This window comes from Palaemon carinicauda, chromosome 28 (genome assembly GCF_036898095.1).
Source record: "Palaemon carinicauda isolate YSFRI2023 chromosome 28, ASM3689809v2, whole genome shotgun sequence".
NCBI classification, from domain to species: domain Eukaryota; kingdom Metazoa; phylum Arthropoda; class Malacostraca; order Decapoda; family Palaemonidae; genus Palaemon; species Palaemon carinicauda.
In genome coordinates this window covers 29448196-29470522 of record NC_090752.1, presented here as the reverse complement: position 1 = coordinate 29470522, position 22327 = coordinate 29448196, and the positions used below count along the sequence as shown (strand labels likewise).

At 38.7% G+C, this 22327-nt stretch overlaps 1 protein-coding gene across 6 annotated transcripts in view; it reads right to left on the bottom strand.

The window, feature by feature from the left end:
• LOC137621487 (UDP-glycosyltransferase UGT5-like) overlaps window positions 1–22327 on the bottom strand; it is a 59537-nt gene that overhangs the window by 25479 nt on the left and 11731 nt on the right. For all 6 annotated transcript variants that reach the window (XM_068351824.1, XM_068351822.1, XM_068351820.1 and 3 more), the window contains exons 2-3: window positions 4067–4236; window positions 2094–2363 (exon numbers count right to left, since the gene is read on the bottom strand). In XM_068351824.1, coding sequence (XP_068207925.1) covers window positions 2094–2363; window positions 4067–4225 — 429 coding nt within the window. In that variant the 5' untranslated portion in view covers window positions 4226–4236. The remainder of the gene's footprint in view (window positions 1–2093; window positions 2364–4066; window positions 4237–22327) is intronic.

The window sequence follows — 22327 nt, the reverse complement described above, 5'->3', positions numbered from 1 at the left end:
TCTCTCTCTCTCTCTCTCTCTCTCTCTCTCTCTCTCTCGTTTGATTTTACAGAAAGGTTGTTGCAATTATGGCAATGGCAAACAACAAAGGGAAGCAGAAATATATGGAGGACTACATTAACATCGGTAATACTTGCTTTATCTCAGCAGGGGAAAAAAGCAAAAAAAAAAAAAAAAAAAAAAAAAAAAAAACTCAATTTTTGATGTGCAGTGAAGTGCTCTCAGAAGAATCAATGACGTAAGATAAGTTAAGACATCATTTTGAGTTCAGCATGGCATTGGTGAGGAATTAATTACTTTTACCTTGTGCAAAAGACATCGTTCATGACGTAATCGAAGATGAGAGAGTTAAATCCTCAAAAATTATAACGCTTTCTAATCATACTGTACATCTCCACTTGTTCTCTTCCCATTAAAAGTTGATAAATCATCTTATATAGGTAATCTTCCTCAATTATTAGTTTATGTGCGATATGTAAACAATGGCGATTTTAAGGGTGAATTTCTCTCTTGCAGACCATTAGAAACAACTAAAGCTGTGGTATATTAGAAAAAAATTGGATAATTTCTTAAAAAGCAATTACGTGGGGAAATGTCGGTAGTATGTGTACTGATGTTGCACCTTCTGTGACAGGTTGTAAATCTGGGTTTCAACAGAAGGTAAAAAATATTTTTCCGGAAGCTGTTGGAATTCATTGCATGATACATCGTCAAGTATTTTTTGCAAAACCATTGCCAAAGATGTGAAACCTTATGCAATCAGTTGTTAAAGCAGTTAACTTTATAAGGTTAAATGCATTAAACAACCGCTTGTTTGCTAAAGTGTCATATACTGGATTTTAAGCATGAAGTTATGTTGCAAACTGAAGTAAGGTAGCTTACAAAAGGTAATCCCTTGCAGATATTTTTTAGTTGAATACTGAGATAAGAGAATTCTTATCTCGGCAAGGAAGAACAAAGCTTTCAAGTTTCTTAGGTGATATGAATATGTGTGCAAAAACTGCATAATTAGTAAATTTTTCCACAATTTTGAATTCCCTTAATCTTCCATTTCAGGAAGAAAATTCCGGCATTCTTGAAATTGCAGAAAAACTAAATGACTTCTAATGAAGCTGGATCTTTGGGAGTAAAGAATGAAAGAGAAAGTTTTACGTTTACCACATTAATGCTTTTGTTGAAGAAAATTATACTGATATTCCATTCAAACACAGTTTTGCAGAAAAGGTTCAGTTATCCCATAACTTACCTCAAATAAACCATTTGATGCAACAATTACAAATGTTCCTGAAAGAATTTATTGATGTTATCAGATCTTACAGTGCCAAAGCTGACTTTCATTCCCTAACAGAGATGAAGTTTTGAGTAAAGCAGTTATTTTGATATCTAAATTTGGCTGAAAGTATGCTTAAAATGTTATGTTCTCTTCTTCGAAGTGAAAATCTTCATCTTTACTTTTAATAAAGTTAAAGCTGAGAACTAATCTCCATGCTGAAGATGAACAACGTTGTGCTGTATCGAAAACATCACTGGGAATTGAGATACTGGTGATGGAAAAGCAGTTTCAGCCATCACATGAAGAACGTAACTCTTTATTATCAAGATAATGCTTGTGTTACACATATCAATAACATTCCATTATGCAGTGTGTGTTACATAAAGAAATTATATATATATATATATATATATATATATATATATATATATATATATATATATATATATATATATATATATATATATATATATATATATATGTGTGTATATATATATATATATATATATATATATATATATATAAGAGAATTTTTAGGTTTTTGTTATTCAATGATAAAGATTATACCTTAATAAATTATATTTTTCCATAAAAAAAATATAGCCTTCATATTTGAGTGGGGTCGCAAAAAGTATGGTGAAGCTAAAGTGGGGTCACCACTGGAGGAAGGTTGGGAACCACTGCTCTAGGGCATTGTCCTGATTGCTAGGCCAATGTCACTGTGCCTTGCCTCTGTCATTCATAAGCAACTTTTAAAACCTATACTACACACAGGCCAAGGTCCCTTAAAGCCACCTTAATCAAAACCAACAGTGATTACCTGAAACTTGTGAATGAGTGAAAAATAGCATTCCGAGCATATGGCGGATAACAAAGCAACGTCAAATTTTTCCTCGAGCAAACTCTGCACTTGGGGCTTCTGCACTGTCTCATCGCACATGGAGTAGTATTTATCAACCGTGGCCGCCGACACGCTGAACTTTTCGTCGAAGAGATTCAAGTTGAATTTGGAGAAATCACCCTCGGGGACGACGACTTCCTTGACATTCGCCTTGACGCTTGCCGACGGGAAAGGTGTTATGAATGTTACCTGGGAAAATTATGGTTTGTGTTAGCTCGATTTATTAGCATTATTATTATCATTACTTGCTAAGCTACAACCCTAGTTGGAAAAGTAGGATGCTATAAGCCCAGGAGCTCCAACAGGGGAAATAACCTAGTGAGGAAAGGAAATAAGGAAAAATAGAATATTTTAAGAACAGCAATAACATCAAAATAGATATTTCCTATATAAAAAGATGTTTGCAAAGAAATTAGAAAGCATGGCCTTCAACTCGTACAACTTGTAACATGGAATAAAAGTTGTCATTTAATTGAATGTTGATGCAATTTAAATTTATACCTAGCATATTTAAATAAAGGTACAATAATAGCACTTCGCGTATTACAGAAATTAACAAAAGGTCAGAGTTACTGTCAGAAATTTGTATGTAAAATAGAGAAAGCGTCTACATGTCTAGTGGGATTTATTGATTGATTTGCCTATTGAATATTGTCCATAGGCCCTGCCGCTTGGACTGAGAAATTCACTCACCACCGAGGTCCGACTGAGGTAAAAGTTCACATTTCTACGTTGAAGTAAAAAGTTAGAATATTGAACAGCAAGAAACAGGAAAGGAAGGATTGGTTTGATTGATTGATTGATTAGAAGTTATCTGGTATCCTGGGAAAGGAAGGAGGAATTCAGATAAATCATATAGAAGTTTAGACCTGAGTGCAGCCAAGGGTCGAATGGAAGTTGCAAAGACCCTTAAATAAGGCCTACAGTGCGCCATTTGAGGTGCACTTTCAGCACTAGTTCTCTAAAGAATAACAGCGTATGTTCAATCTACCTAAGCTCTTGTTTTAGGGAAAATAATTTCTCGCATCTGAAAGCAGTATTTTATGTGTCAACCAGTCGAAGCTAATCAGAAAGGTTGTTACCTTCGTCCACAATGGAAAAACTCACAAATAGGCATATTTGATAAGGTGACAACTCTCTTGTTTCAGATAAATTCGAGTTTTTGGATAAATGATAGTAAAATTAGAAATGTATCGCCCCTCTGAAGTATACAAATGAATCATTTACCTCACTCCAAACTAACAGCAAAATCATTTTGGTATGCATCAGTCCTTAAGACTATTAAGAACCGATGAATAGTTTGGAAAAACTCTCTATTGGGAAGATTTTTTTATGGCAACATGTTTCTATTAATCAAGGTAGTGTGGCCTGAAAATGGGAATAATTTTAACCTAAAACATTTTATAAATAATTATATAAGCAAGTTTACAAAGATATCATACTAGGCAAGGCCTGCCGGGTGAATAAACACTTTTTGCAAGGCTGTTTAATGAAACACATTCAAGTCATTTGAAATTTTCAAGAATGTCAACATCATATTACTTTTATTAATATATATATATATATATATATATATATATATATATATATATATAAAGTATTTATATATGTATATATATATATATATATATATATATATATATATATATATATATATATATATATATACATATGCATGTGTGTGTGTTCTCTGAAAAAAAAATCAAATTAAATAAAATTTTGCTTATTTTAGAGAGTAGCATACATCATTGATATTTCTAAGAAAGGCTCTTTTCTAGAAGAGGAGTATTATTCTAGGGTTTTACTGAGAAATCTTTCCTCTGGGTTCATTCAGAAATGACGATTATATTGCCGTATTCGTAAAAGTTAATAACAAAAGTGAAATTACTTACGTGGTGGTTGTTCATGACTAAACCATCAATAATACTCGAAAAATAGTTCTTGTGACTTCTTGTCCCCACTGGACCAATGAACAGGATTCTATAGGCATCGCAGTCCTGGACTCGAATCGCCCCAAGTAGTATTGATAATGCGAAAATCATCCGATTCATTTTGTTGATGTCTGAGAAGAAGAGAAAACTGTAAAGATTAATATTTGAAGCAAGGTTATGCCTGAAGGAAGCCCCACTAATCCCCCTAAAGTTCCTAAACTAAGAAAGGGATCGGCTACCTTGATGCGTTTTCTCCAACTATTTCTATCAAAACCGCCTTCCTCCACAAAGTTATTCTCCAAATCCTCCTCCTCTTTATCATGGCATTGAATCCTTTGCTTCTTTTTGAAGTTTTAACCTTCCATCCCTAACAAGTTCCACACAAGCCCTCTTCACTCCTTCCTCCTAATCAAATCATCTCCCGTAATAGCCTACATGTTCATTCCATCCCAATCTTGACTCTGTGTCATGTCAGTAATCTAGACCACCACAACACTTATACTTTCTTTGTCAGCTTCTCCGTCAGGCCACCCCAGCATCCTCATTTCTGTACGCTCCAGTTTCTGTTGCTCCTTCCTTGATAATTCTCATGTTCCTGAATCATGCATTACCACGGGTCTACTTATGGTACATTGGATCTTGATTTTTAGTTCAATTGGCACACTTATGTCACATTGTAACCTCCCTTCATATCCCCTATACTGATTTCATTTTACAGTACTTTCAACCTGAGTATCAAATATTCCCTCTTAGCTAAAACCAGATCCTAAGTATTTTTATAAAGTTATGCCGCTTCTGTAGCTATCCTGTCCCCTCCCTGCTTGCTGGACGCCATAACTTCATATTTAATTATTTACCCATATTTGCTATCATGCCATTCCATTCAAGGGATGCCAACTTCCATCTTGCCCTTTGCATTTCTTCTTCAGTATTTTTTGCATTCCCCATATCATCATTTCCCTTCCTAATCCCTCTACTCAACCGACCCACGCCCAGTAAGGTGCTATGTGTCGATCCTTGATGTCAAAATTTCTAACTTCAAACATTTCTATCTTGCCACAGGCTGTTATCATCTCCACAAACGAAGTTGGGAGGAGGTTATGTTTTCGCCCCTGTATGCTTGTCCATTTGTGTGTTTGTTTGTGAAGAACTTCCTTGCCACAATTTTACTCATAGAGTGCTGAAACTTTGAGGAATTAGTTGCTATGTTGAGATGTGGAAGTGATTCAATTTGAAAGTCCTAGGTCAACGGTCAAGGTCAAAGTAGAACAAAAGATCGACCAAATTAACACTATCCTTTACCCCAAGTTTGCACATGGTTGTCACACAGACTTCAAACGTGCTTTGATCCCTCGTGTCATACAGGCTAGCATTTTATTACTATGACTCTCTGGCCAAAGGGAAACATTAAAATGCCTCATAGGTCCCAATGAAAGGCAAGCTGGTTTTGAGAATTAAGCTGCCGTGGCGGAGGTCTGAACTCTCAGCGTGTTTTTCTATTTACCTCCGCCAAAGAAGTTGGGAGTAGGTTATGTTTTCGCCCCTGTTGGTCTGTTTGTCCATTTGTCCGTTTGTCTGTTTGTTTGTTTATTTGTGAAAAATTTCTCCTGCCATAATTTTACTCAGAGTAGTCAATTTTTCAAGAATTAACTTTTACGTTGAGACGTGGAAATGATTCAATTTTGAAAGTCATAGGTCAAAAGTAAAGATCAAGGTTGAGCATAAGGTTGACCAAATTAACCCTAACATTAAGAGTAAGTTCGCGCATGGTTGTCACAGATTGATTGTGGGAAAGGCAAGCTGGTTTCGAGAAATAAGTTGCCATGGCGGAGGTTTGCATGATTTGTGATTTTCCTTTAATACATTATTTCAACCAACTTTATCAACTTATATATGTCAATTTCCTTTTTCTCAAGTATCGAAGCACTATCAAAGACCTTCTTTAGATTTGATATTATAGGTTACAGTTAGTTTACATACTCATATCCAATAATGGTCTTATTTAAACCACACTGCTGTTCATTTTCATTATTCCTCGTGTTAAATTGTTCATTTGCATTATTGCTTGTGATTAAATTTTTCATCAAGTGTTCTTTCTTAACATTTTAGGTAGATTCCTCTATAATTATCACAATATCTTATATATCTGTTCTGCTTAAACATATTCACCATCAGATTTTCTACATTTGCTGTCGCATTAAATCAGAATAATTCACAGCCTTCGCTAATTAATAAGCCACTTTCACATATTAGATTAATGTAAAATCAACGTGAGCTTTACGAGGTGTACAAACTTACGACGCATTGTAATCATGTTTTATGATAATCAAAATAACGATGAAGAACTAATAACAATATGCGACTTAGCGGAAATAATTTTGCATTATGAACATTAAGAAACTATTCTGGATGTGAATTGGGATAATAAAAATAGATTAAAACTGAAATAAGCTTTAGATGCAAAACAATAATCAATCCCAGCAAACACTCGGTCTTAAGAAGCAATGGAAAACTTCTTTGAGAAAACTTACTCTTTTGTCTGAAACGCATAGTTTTAACCCTCTACCACTTGAACCAGAACGCTAAGATTTGTTTCAAGGTTCGTTGCCTTTATTACATTCCATGGGCCTTGGCCCTATAGGCTGTACATCCCTAATCTTTCAAATGCGATTATGACTACCATAGATGTCCAAACTCTTTATCCAACTAGAACGGGCACTTGGTAGAGCGCATACCTTCGCCACTACCACTTTTGTCATCCAGAATGTAGTGGGTATTTAATTCCAAAACACATATATCATAATGTAGTCAATTGATTTATGCACAATTTGGCACTAGTTTCATGCAAATCAGATAAAAATTGACCGCTCTATAACATAAAGACATTATTTTACCTTTTCGTGACCTTGACCTTTACCTTTCACCCAATCACTCTCAAAATCTAATCATATTGTCCTTGGACCATGGTCAATCATCCCATCTTATTTCATGAGATTCAGTACGATAGAATTGAGTTCTTTGATTGCTTTTTTTTTATTTATTTTTCCCTTTACGTGACCGTGGCCTTGACATTTGATGCAATCACTCGCAAAATATAACCAAATTGTCCTTGGATCATGGCCAATCATCCCACCAAATTTCATGAGATTTGGTCAAATAGTTTATGAGTTGTGTGAATGTGTGTTTACCTATTCATGATCTTGGCCTTGACTTTTGACACAATCACTCCCAAAATCTAACCAAATTGTCCTTGGATCATGCCCAATCATCCCAGCGAATTTCCTGAGATTAGGTCAAATACTTTTTGAGTTTTGTGAATGTGTTTTTACCTTTACTTGACTGTGGCCTTGACTTTTGACGCAATCACTCCCAAAATCTAACCAAATTGTCCTTGGATCATGCCCAATCATCCCAGCGAATTTCCTGAGATTAGGTCAAATACTTTTTGAGTTTTGTGAATGTGTTTTTACCTTTACTTGACTGTGGCCTTGACTTTTGACACAATCACTCCCAAAATCTAACCAAATTGTCCTTGGATCATGCCCAATCATCCCAGCGAATTTCCTGAGATTAGGTCAAATACTTTTTGAGTTTTGTGAATGTGTTTTTACCTTTACTTGACTGTGGCCTTGACTTTTGACGCAATCACTCCCAAAATCTAACCAAATTGTCCTTGGATCATGCCCAATCATCCCAGCGAATTTCCTGAGATTAGGTCAAATACTTTTTGAGTTTTGTGAATGTGTTTTTACCTTTACTTGACTGTGGCCTTGACTTTTGACACAATCACTCACAAAATCTAACCAAATTGTCCTTGGATCAGGCCCAATCATCCCAGCGAATTTCCTGAGATTAGGTCAAATACTTTTTGAGTTTTGTGAATGTGTTTTTACCTTTACTTGACTGTGGCCTTGACTTTTGACGCAATCACTCCCAAAATCTAACCAAATTGTCCTTGGATCACGGCCAATCATCCTACCAAATTTCATGAGATTCAGTCAAATAATTTTTGAGTTTTGTGAATACGTTTTTACCTTTTCATGATCTTAGCCTTGACTTTTGACACAATCACTCCCCAAATCTAACCAAATTATCCTTGGATCATGGCCAATCATCCCCAAAATTTCATGAGATTTGGTCAAATAGTTTTTGGGTTTTGTGAATGTTCTTACCTTTTCGTGATCTTGTCCTGGACTTTTGACGCAATCACTCGAAAAATCTAACCAAATTTTCCTTGGATCATGGCCAATCATCCCACCAAATTTCATAAGATTTGGTCAACAAGTTTTAGGAGTTTTGGAAATACGTTTTTACCTTTTCGTGACCGTGGCCTTGACTTTTGATGCAATCACTTCCAGAATATAATAAGTTGTCCTTTTATCATGGCCAATCATCCCACCAAATTTCTTGAGATTTGGTTAACTAGTTTTTGAGTTTTTTGAATGCGTTTTTACCTTTTCGTGATCTTAGCCTTGACTTTTGACGCAATCACTCCCAAAATCTAACCAACTTGTCCTTGGATCATGGTCAATCATCCTACCAAATTTCATGAGATTTGGTCAAATAGTTTTTGAGTTTTGTGAATGCGATTTTAACTTCTCGTGACCGTGGCCTTGACTTTTGACGCAATCACTCCCAAAATCTAACCAAATTGTCCTTGAATCATGGCCAATCATCACACTAAATTTCATGAGATTTGGTCAACTAGTTTTTGGAGTTTTGTGAATACGTTTTTACCTTTTCGTGACCGTGGCCTTGACTTTTGACGCAATCACTCCCAAAATATAATAAGTTGTCCTTTTATCATGGCCAATCATCCCACTAAATTTCATGAGATTTGGTTAACTAGTTTTTGAGTTTTGTGGATGTGTTTTTACCTTTTCAAGACCATGACCTTAACTTTTGATGCAATCGCTCCCAAAATCTAACCAAATTGTCCTTGGATCATGATCAATCATCCCACCAAATTTCAGGAGAATTGGTCAAATAGTTTTTGAGTTTTTTGAATGCGTTTTTACCTTTTCGTGATCTTGGCCTTGACTTTTGATGCAATAACTCCCAAAATCTAACCAAATTGTCCTTGGATCGGGGTCAATCATCACAAGAAATTTCATGAGATTTATTCAAATAGTTTTTGAGTTTTGTAAATGTGTTTTTACCTTTTCGTGATCGTGGCCTTAACCTTTGACGCAATCAGTCCCAAAATCTAACCAAATTGTCCTTGGATCATGGCTAATCACCCCCACCAAATATCATGAGAATTGGTCAAATAGTTTTCGAGTTTTGTGAAAGTGTTTTTACCTTTTCATGACCTTGGCCTTGAATTCTGACCCAATTGCTCCCAAAATCTAACCAAATTGTCCTTGGATCATGGTCAATCATCCCACCAAATGTCATGAGAATTAGTCAAATATTTTTTTGAGTTTTGTTACTGTGTTTTTACTTTTTCTTGACCGTGGCCTTAACTTTTGACGCAATCACTCCCAAAATCTAACCAAATTGTCATTGGATCATGGCCAATCATCCCACTAAATTTCATGAGAATTGGTCAAATAGTTTTTGAGTTTTATGAATGTGTTTTTACCTTTTCGTGATCTTAGCCTTGACTTTTGACGCAATCACTCCTAAAAATCTAACCAAATTGTCCTTGGATCATGGTCAATCATCCCACCAAATTTCATAACATTTGGTTAAATAGTTTTTGAGTTTTGTGAATGTGTTTTTACCTTTTCGTGACCTATGCAGGGTGAAATGTTGAATGTCCTTAAATATATATAATAAAATAACTGTGACAATCCTTTAGAGACTAGGGTTCTCCTCCAGGATAGGACCAGGAAAACAGCCCTGGAAGTAAAGTACTTGGTTCCAAGGTCTATAGACCTTGCTTGGTTCGGTCTATTCTAGTTACAATCTGTGTTCATAAGAAAAGGTTTAATTAGAGATTTTTTTTTTTTCATTATCAGATATATTTAGATTTTTAGAAAATACCACCCATACGTACGATAATGGTACTGAGTTATTGGTTTTGATTCCCATCACTAATATTTGTATCATATCAAACATGGCAACAAGCTATAATTTTCCTGAACAAAGCTGTATCTTTCTTACTCCCTACTTCTGCGAGAGAAGAGTAAATGAAAACAGAAAAATCCGTTAGGTAAATTTATATCCATTAATTAACTAATTGATTAATCAATAATATTTCCTGAAATACATATAAAATACTTTTTATAAATCATTTTCCCTGTGTCCCTTAACAAATAAGATGACGCTATGCAAGAAAACCATCCTAAACGATAGACATATTGTTTTCTGCTCAACCTGATATGGAGTAGCCTTGTGTAACATACACTCGCATAAAAGTGGGAGTCTCTGTGTTCCTGCGTGCAAATGAAACAATAAACCAAACAGCTTGGTAGACAGCAAGATGTTACGCATAATATAAACATTGGAAGAGTGACATGAACTGAATACTGGATTCTTCCTTACTCGAACATGCAATATTCAGAAAGTTGTGTTCATTAGATATGTATTAAGAGTTCAAATTCTATTCATTGTCGGCTGCACCAACAAACGTATGTGTGTTCAAGATTAAAGAGTAAGCACACAGAGAAAAAAACTCACACAAACTTCATATATATATATATATATATATATATATATATATATATATATATATATATATATATATATATATATATATATATATACAGTATACATACATACCTACATATATATATATATATATATGTGTGTGTGTGTGTGTGCACATATACATACATGTATATATACATATATATAGGTATATATGTGTGTGTATTGTAAGTATATATACATACATACATATACCAAGGCACTTCCCCCAATTTTGGTTGGTAGCCGACATCAAACAAATGAAACAAAAAAGGGGACCTCTCCTATCTACGCTCCTCCCAGCCTGACAAGGCTGTGTGTGTATATATATATATATATATATATATATATATATATATATACAGTGTGTCCCAAAACACTGTATACACTCTTTGGATTCTTAAAACTTATTCAAGTTTTTTTTTATATTAACGTGGAAAACAGATTCACAGGAGAGAAACAATGCACAATGAAAATGTAAAGATACATGGGGCAATTTGAGAATGTTAAAAAAAAATAATCTGTTTTCCACATCAATATCAATAAATTGAACAAGTTGCAACAATCCAAAGAGTGTATACATATTTTTGGGACACTTTGTATATAGATATTATCAATATTATATGATGATGGCTCCCGGGTCTGGACACCAAAAATATATAATACTATAATGGCTCGTGTCCGGGAACCAATCATATAATATTATAAATATTACGGCTATACAACCACTTGAATTCCAAACTCACTGGTTTGCTTTTACATTAAATCTGTTATACTTGGCAATATTAATATCTGAACTCTGAGACAGTTAAATAACTCCCAGAGAGCAATATATAAAATACTGAATATCCAAAGGTCTCTTAAGTACACTCAAAACTAAACTGGGTAATTACTCTTAAGAATTATTTAAAAACCATTACTTACTACGATTCTTTACAGGACATGAGCGAGGTTGTAATAAACACTGATGATTGAAATAATACTCTCTTTAGAAAAATGAATATATTCTACAAAAACTACAACACTTTGAAAGAATTTACATAAAAACAAAATAAATCACTCGAAATATTAAGTCTGAACAAAACTTAGATTAAGACAAAAATCTTGCTATCCGGAAATTATATAATCACTTTACTTTAAATGTTAAATCTGAATAAATCTTAGACTAAGACAAAAGAAATACTTTTGAAAATTATACAATCACTTGTTTCAATAGAAATTAAATCTGTATACAATATTTAAGTTTGACACTTAATGAAAATAGATAACCAGATAACAATACAAGTACCTTTCACCTTCCTACAGTGCCGTTTACAAAAACTTTAAGAGAATTTTTATAAGTAGTCACTGTTTACAAAAACCTGTCACACCAAAACTTCGATATTTCACTGAACACTTCTAAAACAATACACTGAGCTGAGTATGAGAGAGATAGAGAGGTGGAGATGGCTATGTCTTAAGGCTGGAATTCTTTATCTATCTATACAATCCCTGGGGTCGCCTTATATATGAAACTTAGCTTCTTCCAGAAGCTTCCAGGAGAGCAAGTTCTAGAAGCATGGAGGCTGGGCTAAGGCATCAGAGTTACCAAGTATTGCTCTCTTGAACACGTATCCATGCAACACGAGACAAACTCTCTCAATCAGCTAGCTCCACCTAGCCTTTGTCCCCGAAATAAAAAAAAATAGAAAAGATAAGATCTATCACTAGGTTTTTCAAGAATTTTCCAAAGCACATGGCAGACAAAAGAGTTATGCATTCTCTCACAAACATGATGCAATATCTCATAAAAATATAAAAGAACATTACGTAAGCCCTTGTTCCTATCTTGTATGGTCACATAACACTCTCAAACAGGTTATGTAAGACTTCGTAACCAAATACGTGAAAATAAAAAGTAAATTCTTAAAAATAATGTAAATTTACATATACTGTTTTGAATAAAGAATACAATGAAATTAACGACGAAAGTCTTACCTAATTTACATAATAAACTTAAATCTACAAGAAAGGAACTCATCTTAAGAGCTGGCTAACCTCTCTTCAATGCACATATGAAAACATAAATAAAATCATGAGTAAACTACTGTATTTACTCTACACTAGACCAGCTTCATAAGATAGCTCCCCCCACAAAAAAAAAAAAAAAAAAAATTTATTCTGGGCCTGAATCCATCGGTTTAGCCCAAGATAAATAATCTGTAATCACGTTTTCTTTACCTGATATATGCTTTACATTAATGCAATAAGGTTGCAAACATAATGACCACCTAGCTAACCTATGATTATTATTTTTCATCTTATTAACAAAAGTTAAAGGATTATGATCTGAATATACTGTAATCTCTAAATTTTGTGGTCGATTTAAGTAGATTAAAAAACTTGTTTATAACTGCAATCAGTGCCAGCAGTTCCATTTCAACTGTCGAGTCAACTCGTAGCTTCTTCTTCAGCTGCGACGTCATAAAACAAACAGGGTGAAGAATTCCTCCCTCGTCTTCTTGTAATAAAACAGCTTCAATCCCGTTATCCAACGCATCCACTTGGATAAGGAATTTCTCGTTGAATTCCAGTGCTTGAAGTATCGGTTTCGAAGTTAATATGGCCTTCCTCAGATTTTTCATTTTTCCTTGTATCACGATAACATAGGTCCAGTCACTGCTCGTCTCCAAAATCCGGAATGGTTCTTGGAACTCGTTGGTGAGAGGGAATCTTCTTTTCGATGAATAAACCAATACCTGCCGTCCTACTTCAAACGGTCTGGTTGTACTTATCATACCAAACCTTTTCTTCGCTTGTCCTTGCCTCGTTTTCACGTGTTCTAAGGAAAATTTTCTCAACTCGCCGATCCTTTTCCTCAAATCCTTGACATCTTCTTCCATTTCCTCTTGATTTTTCCCTTTTCCTGCCAACATTTTAATCGGTCCTCATACTTCTCATCCAAATACTATTTCGTTCAGGCTACATTCCATGCTTTCTTGATAAGCATTACGTACCTCGAATAACATCAACAGTAGTCCGATGTCCCATTCATTCCCCGTATCGTTGCAGAACTTCATTAACATACTTTTCAACGTTTGATGAAACCTCTCTAATGCACCTTGGGTCTCCAAATAATAAGCAGTAGATAGTTGTTGTTTCATATCCTGAAATAATTTTGACCTGAAATTCGTTCCTCGGTCACTTTAAATGATTTCCGGTATGCCAAACTAAGTAAAAAAGTCTAGTAACTTCTCGGCGATTATTTTGGCACTGAATTTCCTGACGGGTATGGCTTCTGGGTATTTTGTCATTGGACACATCAAGGTTAACAAATATTCATGACCTTTTTTGTCTTTGGTAAAGGTCCCACAATGTCGATCATTACCTTACTGAAGGGTTATCCTCGCACTTCTATCGGTGTAAGGGAGCTTTCTTAATGCACTTGTTAGGCTTTTCAGCCATCTGACATACGTAACATGCACGGCAAAACTGGCTCACGTCCTTATGCATGCCAGGCCAGAAAAAAGTGTTTCATAATCTTCTCCATCTTCCTTAACCCCATATGTCCCGTCTCATGTGCTACGGTGATTACCTATCTTCTCAACGGTGCAGGAATTAGTATCTGACAATATATCCCCCATTCAGCATTTCCAGGGATATCGGCGGGCCTACGCATCCTCATAAGCAACCCATCCTTAAGATAATAACACGTCGCAGACTGCTGTCCCTCCGTTTCGTCCACCACACTGTACAATAACTCTGTTAACGTTGCATCCTTCCGTTGTTGCAATCCTATTAGCCTTTTCCTACTCACTTGTCTTACTTCTAATGCAGAGTTTTCTATTTCTTCCAGGTCCATTTCTTCTTTGTTCTCTTGTCCACTCGTCTGTTGTTCCCCTTCACTCGGGTTTACTCGGAAGTTTTCCTCTTGTGTACCATCAAGTGAATCCTCTTCTTCGAAAAACAAATCCTCCAAGTTCATTGCTCCTTTCATTTCTTTTTCTTCTTCAGCAGCCATTTTCATTGTCATAATCCTAGGAGTCACACAACTAGGAAACAGATACGGGTAATCCTTCTCGAGTTCAATCGTAGGACTATACTTCAATGGTTTGTCTTTTACAATGGGACAAGACATAAAACGGCGCTCCACCAACCTCATTACCCAGCAGGACGTCTACTCCTTCGACAGCCAATGAATCCTTTACCGCAAAGTCAAAATTACCTGTCACCAACTCGAATGACAGTTTCAAACGGCAAATAGGGGTAACCTCCTCACCTCCTATTGCCTTCAAAATAATAGAGTCTCCTGTGAGAAACTGTTCCACCAAAGGGTGTACTCCTTGTACCACCACACTATGGTTACAACCTGTGTCGCACAATATCCTGACCAGGGTTCGCTCACTCCCGTCTATTGCTGCTAACATAACTTCATAAATATATGGTTTAAAGGTATCCACGCTGTTTGGGTTTGTCCTGTTCGTCGTGCAAACGTTGGCTGGTTTATTTTCCTCTTCGACCTTTCCTGATTGTTTCTTCGTCTTCGCATTCCATGAAGTTGAATTATCCTGAATCACTTGGGCAACTGCTTTCAGTTGGTTTGACCAACATTCCTTACTGATATGGCCTCTCTTGCCACACTTAAAACAGACAATATTAACCTTCTGTATATCTTTCCCGATACTTGAAGGAGGACGATTCGATGATTGTTGCTGTGGTGCTATCGCATTCTGCTTAGGAACAGTACCAGTACTATTTCCGCTGTAACTATTGAACTTGTTCACGTAGTTATTACTGAACGAGTTTCCATGGTTCAGCGAAAACTTGACACTTGGTCAAAACAACAGTTGAAACTTGATGCCCAAAGAAGGTTTACAACTGATAATATCGTTCGTTCGTAGAGTATTACAGCCAACTCTTCTTGTTGGTACGGGCCTTTCCTTTGGTCGGCCCGTAGGATAATATCATAATCTTCACTCAGTGAAGCGGCTTTATCAAGTTTCTTCACTTCTCTCTCTCTCAAGAACGTTCAAATATGCTCAGGAATTACTTGTAAATACTGTTCTAGTATTATCAATTCTTCTAAATCAGCCATCTCCCTCCCGTTAGCAGCTTCTGTCCATCTCTTAAAACATTGTCGTACCTTATAAGCGTAATCCAGGAAAGTAATTTTCTTGTCCTTCCTCATGCTTTGGAATCTTTCATTATAATATTTAGGGGTCATCTGATACAGTTGGTTGCACAGAAGAGGAGAAGGGAAATTTCTGGAGAGACATGGATGGAGTAATGCAAGAACTGGAAGAACAGGAGAGGGTCATAGTGGGGGCAGATTTGAATGGCCATGTTGGAAGTGAGAATGAGGCAATTGGTCGGGTGCATGGGGGCCATGGAATTGGGGAGAGAAATCCAGAAGGAGAGAGTGTTGTGGACTTTGCTGTGTCATTTGACATGACAATAGTAAACACCTAATAACTTATAGGAGTGGGGGAAGATACTTCCAGATAGACTACTTCCTTTATAAAAGGATAAAGCTGGTGGAGGTCAAGAACTGCAAGGTTATCCCAGGTGACCATGTAGCCCCCCAACACAGACTGCTATGTATGGACTTAGGCCTAAAAAGAGAAAGAAAAGTTAAAGCTAAAGGGATACGGAAAATTAAATGGTACAAACTAGTGAGAGAAGGAGATAAGATGAGAGAGTTTAAGAGAAGGGTTTTGGAGGATACTGATAGAGGAATTGAAGATGTTCAAGAATGGTGGACACAATATGCAGCAGTAATGAGAAGGCATGGAAAGGAGCTGCTAGGAGAGACATCTGGTATCATATGGGAAGAAAAGGAGAGTTGGTAGTGGAGTGAAGAAATTGAGAAAGTTGTAAAAGATAAGAAGGAGGCAAAGAAGAGATGGGAAGAGTCACAGTCAGGGGAAGACAGAGAGAGGTTCAAACAGAAAAACAAGGTGGTGAAGAAGGTAGTAGCCCAAGCTAAAGCTAAGGCATATGATGATGTGTATAATGAGCTGGGGACAAAGGAAGGATTAAACAAGATGATCAAGCTATCGAAGACTAGAAATAAGAGCACCAAAGATATTAAACACATAAAACAAATAAAAGATCAAGATGGTGTAGTACTTAGAAAGGAGGAAGACATTGTAAAGAGATGGAAAGAATATTTTGAGCAGCTGTTGAATGAAGAAAATGATAGATTATTAAGACAGGATGGACTGGTGAATTTTGGCATGGTAATAAGTTTCTCTAGGCAAGAGGTAATAAATGCACTGAGGAAGATGAAGAATGGGAAGGGAACTGGACTAGACATGATTCCTGTGGAGGCATGGAAAGCCTTGGGAGATGAAGGAGTGGATATACTGTACGATTTCATGATAAAGATTTTTGAGCAGGAAAAGATACCAAATGAGTGGCGTGGGAGTATAATGATTCCAATCTTCAAAGAGAAAGGGGATGTCCAAGAGTGTGGGAATTACAGAGGTATTAAATTGATGTCCAACACTTTGAAGATACTGGAAAGGATGATAGATGCCAGACTAAGAGAAGAAGTAGAAATAGGTAAAGAGCAGATGGGATTCATGAAGGGGAGGGGAACAACAGATGGTGTATTTTGTCTGAGGCAACTAATGGAGAAATTCCGGGAAAAGCAAAGAGACCTGCATGTGGTATTCATTGACCTTGAAAAGGCTTATGACCGAGTCCCAAGACAAGAGGTATGGAGGAGTCTGAGGGAGAGCAGGGTGCCAGAGAAGTATGTTCGACTGATACAAGAGATGTACCGTAATGTATTTACTGGAATGAGGAGCAGTGCTGGGGAGACAGAGGGTTTTGAGGTGAGAGTAGGATTACACCAAGGGTCAGCTCTGAGCCCATTTATCTTTAACATAGTGATGGACGTTTTAATAGAAGAGGTAAGGGAGGCAGTACCATGGAACATATTGTATGCAGATGATATTGTTCTGTGCGCAGAGAGCAGGGAAGATCTAGAAATAAAATTGGGAAGGTGGAGGCAAGTACTGGAGGACAGAGGAATGAGAATAAGTAGATCTAAGACAGAATATATGTGTACCACCAGTGAGGGGGATGATAAAGAAAGTATTCATCTTAGGGGAGAACAGATAAAGAGAGTTGATAAGTTTAAGTATTTGGGATCCTTTGTTAACGCTGGAGGAGGTATGGAAGATGAAGTTAAACATCGGGTACAGGCAGGCTGGAACAACTGGCGAGCAGCCTCAGGAGTTCTTTGTGACAAAAGAATACCACTGAGGTTGAAAGGAAAATTTCATAAGACAGTGGTAAGAACATCAATGCTGTATGGAATGGAAACAGCAAGCATGAGGAAGACAGAGGAGAAGAAGATGGATGTGGCAGAAATGAGAATGCTTAGGTGGATGTCTGGGGTGACAAGAGAGGATCAGATAAAAAATGGCTACATAAGGGGGTCGACAAAGGTGGTGGAAATATCAAAGAAAGTGCAGGAAGGGAGGCTGAGATGGTATGGACACCTGATGAGGAGAGATGAGGACTACGTTGGGAGACATACTATGGAGATGGAGGTTCAGGGAAGAAGAAGAAGAGGGAGACCAAGAAAGAGATGGAGGGACTGTGTGAGAGGAGACTTACAGGAGAAGGGGATTAATGAGGCAGAAGCGCAGAATAGAAAAAGATGGAAACGGCTCATCTGCAACGGCGACCCCATATAAAAATGGGAACCAGCTGGGAAGAAGAAGATCTGATACACTTGCAGCACGCTCCTTTTCACTTCTTGATACTCCTTCCTTTGGTCCTGAAATAAGGAAAGGTTTGCACAGCGGCCTTTCCAAATCAGTACACTCTGCAATAACACAGACCATTTATCTTCTGGCCATTTCATCTCTGATGCGACCGTTTCAAAATGATCAAAGAACTCATCTGGAGCCTCTTCTGTGAACCTTGGAATTAACCTCTGGGTATCCAACACAATAAACACGGGTTCGTGCCTATCAGGGGTCGTCTCTGTCAGTGTTGTTGACTGTGCACGGCCATTCAACAGCTCCAACTCCCATATGCCGTGCAATCTCTCTTGCCTCTTCCCTCTCTTTTTCTTCTCGTTCTCTTTCTTTTTCTTCCATCCTCCTCGCATGTCTTGCAATCTCTCGGGGCTTCTCATTCTTTTTCTTCTTGTTCTTCCTCTCTTTCTTCCCGTCTTGCTTCCATTTCTTTCGCATGTCGTGCTTCTCCTGCCATTATCCCCAACTTAAGCAAATTCTCCTCTGCTGCAATTCGTCGAATCTCAGCATCAACATCCCTATTGGCTTCCATGCCTTTAGTTTGTGGGTCAACTGGTCTTTGCTTTGCTACAAATTCTTACTCAGCTTCCTCCAACTGTTCACGAGCTGCTACTATATTTTCTTCAGACAACTTTCCCGAATTTATCAATGCTTCTGAGGCTAGACACTTTATTTGGGCTTGTTACAAAACCACCACATGCCATTAAAATAGAGAGCCACTGACCTTTAGTTACATTAGCTTCTGACAATTCCTGAACATTTGGGTTATTCAAAACTCTTGAGTTTTAAACTGTGCCATCTTGTAATTTAATACCTCTCCAAAGAATATATCCTAACAATATACAAAATCCTATCAACACTGTACTATTCACACCTTTGATAAAAACATGGCCATGTTATCACCAGTATTTGAAACAGACTCACTCGATCGCGGATCTGAGCACCAAAAAATATCTTATGCAATGGTTCGTGTCTGGGAATCAAACATATAATATTATATATATTACGACTAAACAACCTCTCGAATTCCAAACTCACCTGTTTGTTTTTACATTAAATCTGTTACACTTGGAAATATTAATACCCAAACTCTGAGACAGTTATATAACTCCAAGACAGCAATATGTAAAACACCGAAATATCCAAAGGCTTCTTAAGTACATTCAAAACAATACTGGGTAATCATTCTTAAGACTTATTCAAAACCACCTTTTACTATGTACCAACCGTGTGGCACACAATTGTACATAATTATGTTGTATATATTATGCTTGTATCTGCGCTCTTCCCTCGCACTAAAAAGAACCTGAATGATCATGTCTCCGTTTTGCTTTGTAACGTTGTCTGTCTCTCGAACAGGTCATGTCCTGTTGCCTTGAGGTTTTGTATATAAAGAAGAGTGTTCCTTAATAAAACTCAGTTGATTGCATCCTGCCTTTGAGTTAACAACTCCTCTCTCGGCCCGTCACATTGGTGACCCCGGAAGTCGACTCGCTCCCACTGCCTTCCACCCCCACCTCCCTTGCCCCTCCATCGTTGGTACTATGACGGAGACAGACTCTACTCCAGCAGTTGGCGCCGCCTCATTGAAACTTTCACCGTTCGCCACCGGAGAAGCGTTTGCTTGGTTTCAGCGCTCAGAAGTCCAGTTTCGTATCAGGGGCGTGACTCGCTCAACCACCAAAGCGGATTATGTTCTCGCGGCGATACCCGAGGACACCTTCCCAGAAATATCCGACTGGCTTTGTGAACAAGGAGACACCCCAATAGCGTATGAAGCCCTCAAAACATACCTTCTGCAGCAGTACTCGCCGTCACCAGCCGCCCGTATAGCAAAGCTTTTTCAGCTCTCGCAACAACCGTTGGGGGACCAAAGGGCTTCGCTTGCCCTCAGGGAAATGACCAGTATCGCTCGCCTTCAACCTGCCACAGACGGCTCTCCTCGTGAGGTGAACCTACTTCGTGCCCTTTGGATACGCCGTTTACCCGAACCTGTACGCGCTGCCATACCCGATGTCGATAGTTTACCCATAAAGGACTTGATGACCAAAGCCGACGCCCTTATGGACAGCCACTTCAAGACCTCCATCAACGCCTCCACCCCTGACTACGAGGATGCCTATTCAACGTCAACCGAAGCTGACATGAATGCTGTAGGACATACACGCCTACCCCGTGACGTGCCGAAGCGGCGACAAAGCCGCCCACCACCCACCAATCGCTCGCGCCCCAACGAACGACTTCTACAGCCACTTACTACCTCCCATCCGCCGCAGTTTTGCTACTACCACTGCAGATTCGGGGCAACCGCGAAGAAATGTGCCAAGGATTGTCAGTGGCCAAAAAACGTGTAAGTAGGCCATCGCTTGTGGCGGTGGCCTCCCATGTTTCTAATCTTTTCTTTTTACAGGATGCAGGAACGGGCGTGCGATTTTTGGTAGACACGGGTGCTTGTCGTTCTCTTTTGCCAAGGAAACTCTTCAAGGCACGACGTAGTCTGTCTACATCTGCCGACGTCCGCTTAGTAGCTGCCAACGGATCTGCGATACCCACCTACGGTTACGAGAACCTCACATTATCGTTCGGAAACGGTAAATTCTATTGGAAGTTTCTCGTTGCTGACGTCACAATGCCAATCCTCGGTGCGGATTTCCTCTCTCATTTCCACCTTCTGGTCGATGTCGCCCACCGACGATTGGTCAACGCAGACTCGTACTTGTCGACACCTCTTCAACCCGCCCCCTCTAACCTCGCTCTCCACATCAGCGCACCCACGGATGCCTACGCCCACCTCCTCACGTCGTACCCGGAAGTTTTCCGTCCAGAACTTCGCCAAACGCCCACGGTTCCTGCCAAGCACGGTATTTATCACCATATCAAGACGACGGGACCCCCAGTCTTCGCAAAATTCAGACGTCTGGCACCGGAACGATTGGCAGCCGCCAAACAGACGTTCGCCGAAATGGAGAAAATGGGCCTTTGCCAAAAGGCCTCCAGCCCATGGTCGTCACCCTTACACATCGTTCTGAAGAAAGACGGCTCCCTCCGTCCGTGCGGGGATTACAGGCGCCTGAACATGCAAACAGAACTGGATCACTACCCCCTCCCAAACATTGCCGATGTGACCTCCTACCTGCACAAAGCGAAGGTTTTCTCTACGCTCGACCTCCTGAAGGGGTATTATCAGGTGCCTATAAACCCAGAAGACATCCCCAAGACTGCCATCACCACTCCGTTTGGTACATACACCTTCAATTACTCCTGTTTTGGCCTTCGTAATGCTGGGGCAACGTTTCAACGTCTCATGGATGGCATCTTAGGGGACCTCCCTTTCTGTGTATGTTATGTGGACGACATACTTGTGTTCTCCTCCTCAAAAGAGGAACACCTCCGTCACCTACGCATCGTGCTCGACCGCCTGCAACAAAACGGCCTTGTAGTCCGGTACGACAAGTGTACCTTTGGCGCCAACGAAGTGTCGTTCTTAGGGCACCGTATCACTCCTGAAGGAGTCCATCCCCTCCCTGAGAAGGTAGCAGCCGTTCAGAACTTCCCCGCGCCCTCGACCGTCAAAGCTCTGCAGGAATTCTTGGGCATGATCAACTATTATCACCGTTTTCTGCCAGCCATTGCCGCCACTCTTGCTCCCCTCTACGCCTCCCTCAAGGGCAAGCCAAAGGACCTGAAGTGGGGTCCCCTTCAAGAAGCAGCCTTCTGCAATGCAAAGAAGGCCCTATCAACTGCTGCGGCTCTCACTTTTCCTATCCCACACGCCCCTCTCCTTCTCTCCACCGATGCCAGCGACGTCGCTATTGGTGCAGTACTCGAGCAGGTG